We start from the raw sequence: 7,288 nt of genomic DNA, 5'->3' as shown, positions 1-7,288 counted from the left end.
TTCCCAGCGAACTTTCTCCACACTGCCTATGGCCTATGCTAACTGCTGTGCAAGTCTGAACAAATCTCAACTTTTGCAAATGTATCCTCATCAAGTTGTGTGAATTACAAGGACGAAGGCTATTGTTCGTACTGGTATTTCGTATCGTAGTAAATGATGTTTTAGCGTTTGATTATGATAGGTCGTTTTTTGTGTCGAAGCTTACACGTTTGACGTTGCCAGTGGAATGAATATCTACTTCGACTGTCCATATCCTTTACTCTATACAAGTTAGCTGCCCGAAATATCGTGCGGCAGGACCGCTACGCTGGGAACAAACATCATACTTATTTTTTATTAAATCCCCAAGCTAGTTGAATGCCATTCTTGTAGCTTCATATAACCTTATTAAGTGAAATTTAACAATTTATTTACTTAAATTTTCAATATTATTCAATTGTAAAATAATCAATAAAAAAATCAATTTTCAAGCATGCACAGTATCCGTCTAATTTCAGAATGATAAAACTGCAGTTAATGACAAAATATTTTTACGTTAAAATAGGGCCATTCAAAAATTGTAAAATCTGTTCAGAGTGCGCCACCGGGCAACATGAGATTCATTTATCTTTTTATTTTGTCAGCACTGATAGGAGTAAGCTGCCAAGTTCTTCTCTAGAATTCAATTCCTATAATGTAATTAAATAGTTTTAAGTGTAAGTGTCAAAACTGAATTACCGGATGCGACGGTACGCTAGTAGATGGTCAGCTGTGTGCCACCCGGGGCTCTTAACCCGGCTAGGGACTGATCTAGCGATTTGGAAAAATCGCTAGGTCAGTGACCAATTTAAGGTTGAAAGTATCACCATATCGCGACCCAGTTCAGGTCGAAGAGATCACCATATCAGGGACCGCCTTCAGGACGGAGCAATCGCATGACCGAGGTCACATGACTGCTGCGAGCGCGGTTTAACCAGCGTGTTGCCGCTAAATGACGCAGGTTTCTGTGCGTAGGTAAATAACATGACCTCTAATACAATTTATTATATACATTGCACAACGCGCAGTAATCATTCAATGGTCAAAAACTCAGAGACTCCTGTGACAACGACGTTCTGGTTCTAACTTGACCACGCAAACTGCAAGCTTAATTTCCCTTTAGCGTTCCAGCTGTTGAGTAAGGAACCTCAATGTAGAAATACCTTCCTGACGCTCTTGAAAGCTGAATACCAAATTAAATATAATAATATTCATGTGAAAAAAACACACGCATAATGCACCGTGGAACCTCAACAAATGTTCACTATAATTTTAAAATTACTATTCAATAATAAGAATCCGAGACATCAAAGGACATGAATAATTGGAATAAGTCAGATGATAATCGACAGTATTTCGTAGGGCCCGGATATGAAAGAACAATGAGCTAAATACGTTTGTTCAGTTCAAATAATTCATGGAGTAGAGGCGACAACTTTCTGGACAAAAATTGTCCCAGCATTACGCGCCTCCACACAACACAACGGAGCAAACCTGAAGCATGATATAGAATCAACCCAATATTGTCTACATCAGTCGTCGAACATAAAATACAGAAGTAACGGCAATAAATAGGCTGAGTACACGAATCGCATGTATATACATACTCCTACTCCAATCGATCAAACTATCTTAAAGATTACATTGCGATGAACAGATGTGCAAAAATGCATTCCACCAATACGCGGTGCATGCAATTCTTCAAAATTTAATGTAAGATAATAAGTTATAGGTACATCAAATTGACCAATCGGAGACTGATTCTCGAAAATAATAGCGTCATCTTGGGTACAAAAGATTATTTGCTGTTCATGTTGTAAGCTATATACAATTGAATTAGAAATAGAACACGACTTGACGATCATTGTGAAACTCAACTCTGTCTCCTGGCGGCTAATCACGCTCCCAAGACTCTCGATACGAATGCATTTGCAGACATAGCATTCCGATCACCGTAGGGAAGGTCTACTGAACTGTGGGCAGGGAAGTGGTGGAGGGAGCAGCCCAAGTCACCAAAGAGTGGAGGTAAGGAATCCTCCGCCACGTTGCTGAGTGTTGGTTGCGGTCAGTTACTTTGAGGAGACCCATCCGACCTCAGAAATAGCTTTACAAAAAGAAAGGATATCTCGTATCATTGCCCCTGGGCACCAGTAGTATGGCTTCCTTGTACCATTAAACGGGTCAATAGTAGTAAGACCAAACTCGTATCATTGCTACGGGTCAACAGTATCAGGACCTGAAAATATAAATGAGACCCATTCCGTGATTCCTATCCTTATCGAACTGCACAAGATTACCTTTACACTCTGTACATTAGAACGTTGTAGAATTCTAGTCTCTCTGACGAGGGCAAAAGCAAATTTTGTAAGCTAAATGCACATCGTAATGACACACTTTTGAGTCAAATTCCAACAAAATCGGGCCGAGGGTGGCACAATTGAGAGCACGTTCATCAAAACCAAAGGGACAACACAGCATGAAACGCCCATGCATCAATTCTTCAACACGAGTTGAACACTGATTTGTGTCACAAGTAACGTCCGTGGAATAAACGTGGTTGATACTCACGAAAAAGTTAACTCTTACACCAGTAATTACGAACTAATATAATAAGTAGTAATTTACAATTAAATCAAGTACATATTCTATATATGAATTGAGATAGAATAGGTGTACTGTTCCAGGGTGCGCGGCTTCTCCTTAGCTGGCAGCGGATATCCTGAAAAATAAAAGAATAACGCTACAGGCCAGACATCAGTAAGATAATAAGATTTGTGTTGGTGATAATCACTGGAAAGAGCAGCTAGGACTTACAGGATTTGGGGGCTACCCGAATATTATTGGAATTACAACAGGTCACCTTTGACATCGAACGACATTGTTACCATTTTTCTAATATTAGGAAACCAGAAAGGAAATGAAGCAAAATTTATCTAAGTAATGTTTAATCTTTCAGGTTTTCAATCTCAATGTGCCGATACCATTATTATAAAAATTCGTTCCATAACTGATCATTAAACCAGTTTACCTAGGTGAGAGTCAAGTCAGAGATAAAATGCAGTCATTCGTTTATATATGTTACTACTCTAGAAGCCTGCCAGTCTTTTGCGATAAGTAGTCGCATAGGAAAGTGACAGGTCATGACCACAGTACGCCTTCACATGGAATTACACTAGCGACAAGACAGTTAAACAATCATGTGTCCACAATACAAGGCTGCTAATAAATAAGCCAGAATAGAGCTGGCCTAATAAACAGGCATAGTGACGTCACACACGCGTTGTTCAGGCCACGGTAGCTCACATGTATTGAGCGCGTGGGTTGCCCACCACCCGCCGCCGCTCAGGCCACCAGCGCCCGCAGCGTAGACCCGCGGTACACCAGATCATTCAGCTCCTCTGTTGGCAGCATAGCATTAATACCAGGCAATGCGATTACCAAAGCGGATCAACATCATACAATAACACTATAAATAGGTACCTACAGCTTTGACTAACTATTGTTGTAGGTAATAATTAAAACAAGTAATTAGACGGAACTAAATTGCATGGGTTAACATTGAATACTGTATACAATATAGAAGTACATACATTTTCGCATGGTTAGAAGTACATTCATGGAATGATGCGTTGGAAGTACATACATATTCGCATGGTTAGGAAGTACATTCATGTGTATTGCATAGCGTTTAGAATTAAGCCGTCAAAAAAAGCATAATTTTATCAATAAGCTCAAATATAATACAAGCACAAGTGTGAACATCACATATGAACGCGAATAGAGGATATTCAAGTTCATACCGCTAACTTTCTTACTAAATACTAACCAAATCGATGAGAAAAAAACATTGATTCCCCAATCATTTTTTCTCTTAGTTACTTACGTATGTGGTAGAATATTAATGTACCCATTCAACTAACAATACCACAAAACGGATTTAAATTATATTGACAAATGAGTAGCTTCTCAAGCCAACGGATGGAGTAGCCGGAGGCATCATGAGCATCTTGAAGGCGAATCTTCGTATTAATAGCTCTATTAAAGGCTGTACTTTGATCATGGTTATTCGATATTGAGAGCCATTACTGAAGGTTCACTCACTAGCTGCCATCTGCGCCTCGTGTACACTGGAGAAGACCACGCGGCTTTTGAAGAGACGCGTGTCGAGTTCGATGTCACGTACGACGCCAAACCGGCTGCAGAGATCTGAGATGTCGCGCTTGTTCACGTGACCTGGCAGCTGCGGGCATATATAAATAGGTATTGAACAATAATAATAGACTTTAATCAAAAGGAAGTTTCTATCTGTTATGGATAACAGTTTGTATGAATTAAGCGCAACAGTCACGACTGTATCGTGCGATAGCTTATGTTAAAATAATACAAGTCGAATTCGTGTGTTGCTTAGACTACGACTGCAAATACAGTATCAGGCTGACAAAATTCAAAAGAATGATTTCCATGCAAGTTCCAAACTAGCATGCGCAAAAAGTCTATTCTATTCTAGAGCTTATATTCCATCTTCTACTTGAACTTACGTTATTGATTACAAGCTTTGCAGACTGTGATGAAGAGAACAGCGAAGTTCTTCCCAAGCTTGCACCCACAGGCGGGCCATGTAGTTCCGGAAGCCGTGGCTGATACTCCGCTCCAAGGCCAGCCGAATGGGATGCATAAGTATGAGAAGAATACGGTTGCCGGTAGTTGTAACTTGGTCCCGAAGGGGCTGTCGTGGAACCACTTTGAGGGTACCTAGAATGGTTTTGATAGGTATTTGGAGGGCGGCTAAAATCTCGATCCGAACCGTGATGCCAATCTTTGGTTACCGCCTTTTGCGGAAGGTTCGTGATACTTTCATTCCAAGCGGGCCTTCCAACATCTCTGCTTTCGAATGATTTAGCAGAATTTTCGTAACGACCACTACCTCTAGAATTCCATTGCGAATATTGCGCGGAATTGTTCCTCCCACTGTCGCGGATAGGAGAATCTCCTCGGAGGTATGGGTTCTCATTGCTACTTTGAGCCATCGGATTACTGACGCTGTTCGATATCTGAGGCACTATGCTTGACTTGTGCTGGTAATCAACAGTCAACGGTGCATTGGCAATGTTTCTTGGAATCACGGTGGCGACGCCACGGGTTTCAAAGTCAGCTTGGCGATTATGCTCGTAGCTTGAAATGCCATTAACCGATCCTTTCTGAACAGTTCGTTCAGGAGTCTCGAATTTAGAATGATTAAACGAACTCGTTGGAGCTATTGAGGTTCTAGCACTAGAATGCCCTTCAGGAGCCAATGGATCACGGAAAGTTTCATCGGTAGAGGGCTTACCATACGAGGAACTAGGTGGATCAACCCGATTTGCCGAATCCATCCTACTCTTTTCACGGAGGTAGGGGTTGTCGGTATCTCGACTCGACGAAGAATAGTTATCCACAGTTCGGCCAGACTGGTAGTCCATAGGTTCGCCATAGTAATCATTCCTCATCCGTTTGGCATTTGAGCCAGCTGAACTTGCTTCATTGGAATTGTCAGCAAGGTCTCGCTTCGACCCGCCAGTCTTCCACTGGTCAACCGTAGTATTTTCACGGGACTTGCTTGCGGTCTCGTGCGATTGATTTGGAGCAGAACCACTTCTCCACACATTCTCCACACACCCCCTGAAGTGTGCAGCGTATCGTCTGAGGTAATGGATTCATCAAGAGGCTTATTAGCAGCTTTCTCATGCGTAGTTGAATCAGCTGAACTTGCTTCATTGGAATTGTCAGCAAGGTCTCGCTTCGACCCGCCAGTCTTCCACTGGTCAACCGTGGTATTTTCACGGGACTTGCTTGCGGTCTCGTGCGATTGATTTGGAGCAGAACCACTTCTCCACACACCCCCTGAAGTGTGCAGCGTATCGTCTGAGGTAATGGATTCATCAAGAGGCTTATTAGCAGCTTTCTCATGCGTAGTTGAATCATGATCTATTCCAAAATGTTCTTTCGCTGCGGGATTTTTTCTGTTGAGATCACGGGACAAATTTGTAGTGTGAGATGCACCGGTCGCTTTCGAGGATAATCCAATTGCGACGCTAGATGGCGTGAGGTCATCTTTTGCTTTCCCAAAACCAGCTAACTTACTGCCAAACGCCTCATTTTGATTTGTTGGCTCATTCTTTTCACGCATCAAGTCATCATTATTTTTAACAACGTTACCATTAATTTCTCCCAAACCAGGAATCTTATCTGACTTCCCGCCAAATGATGCTTTCCCATCAAAAGGCTGGTTAGGATCTACACAATCAATGATTTGATTTTTCGTACTATTAACGATTCTTTGATCAGCATTGTCTTTCAGCAGTGAATTCTTTGAAGGTGTAATAGAAAATCCCTCCCGAGTTGAAAAATAGTTCATCCTACCACGAAAATCTTGCGAACTACGAGCGGTTTCAACGGGCAGCGAAGCAGTATTGGTTGTTTTAGTATTAGAAACACTTAAAGCAGGTTGGGAGGCAACGTTTGTGCTCTCAACAGGTGTACTGACGCCCGAGCCTTCGAACGCACTGCCCGAGATTTCATTCTCCGTTTTACCAAAGGCCCTGTTAATTTTATCCTTCATATCATCACTAGAATCGCTTTTGGTTCCCCTCCCAACACCTACATCAGTTGCTGTTCCGACACGAGCGGTATAATTGATGGACGTTCCTGAGCCCATCGAAGAGACCACTCTTGCCGCCGGATTGGGGAAGGTAGCTTTAACCGCAGGTGAATCAACAGAACTGCTCGCACTGGACATGTTAATGGGAGCTTCGATTCGAGTGCGTAAGCAGGGAGGATGAGTCTTAGTAGATCCGATCCCTGCTGGAACATCGCTAGTAATACCCTGGGCGGTAGGAATTTTGTCTGCATCCGGACCAGCAGCAGCAGAGCCGTTAATCCCTGGTCTTGAATAAATGTTACCTGCCCCTCTACCAGCAGTAGTAGTGTTAGTGGCACCTCTACCAGCAGGAACATTGGCCGTTCCTCTTCCAGCAGGAGCATTAGCGGCACCTCTACCAGCAGGAACATTGGTCACTCCTCTTCCAGCAGGAATATTGGCCGCTCCTTTTCCAGCAGGAATATTGGCCGCTCCTTTTCTAGCAGGAGCATTAGCAGCACCTCTACCAGGAGGAACATTGGCCGCTCCTCTTCCAGCAGGAATATTGGCAGCACCTCTTCCAGCAGGAGCATTAGCAGCACCTCTACCAGCAGGAACATTGGCCGCTCCTCTTCCAGCAGGAACATTGGCCGC

At 42.8% G+C, this 7,288-nt stretch overlaps 1 protein-coding gene across 1 annotated transcript in view; it reads right to left on the bottom strand.

Moving 5' to 3' along the window:
• Positions 1 to 1,005: 1,005 nt before the first annotated feature.
• Positions 1,006 to 7,288, bottom strand: part of LOC108680865 — a 29,195-nt gene continuing 22,912 nt past the window's right edge. Inside the window, exons 11-15 of the mRNA XM_047882567.1 lie at positions 5,745 to 7,247; positions 4,557 to 5,697; positions 4,120 to 4,258; positions 3,322 to 3,416; positions 1,006 to 2,737 (exon numbers count right to left, since the gene is read on the bottom strand). Of these exons, the coding sequence (XP_047738523.1) occupies positions 3,361 to 3,416; positions 4,120 to 4,258; positions 4,557 to 5,697; positions 5,745 to 7,247 (2,839 nt within the window). The 3' untranslated portion in view covers positions 1,006 to 2,737; positions 3,322 to 3,360. The remainder of the gene's footprint in view (positions 2,738 to 3,321; positions 3,417 to 4,119; positions 4,259 to 4,556; positions 5,698 to 5,744; positions 7,248 to 7,288) is intronic.

This window comes from Hyalella azteca, unplaced genomic scaffold, assembly GCF_000764305.2.
Source record: "Hyalella azteca isolate HAZT.00-mixed unplaced genomic scaffold, Hazt_2.0.2 contig10753, whole genome shotgun sequence".
Lineage (NCBI taxonomy): Eukaryota > Metazoa > Arthropoda > Malacostraca > Amphipoda > Hyalellidae > Hyalella > Hyalella azteca.
This window is presented reverse-complemented; position numbering and strand designations above follow the sequence as displayed.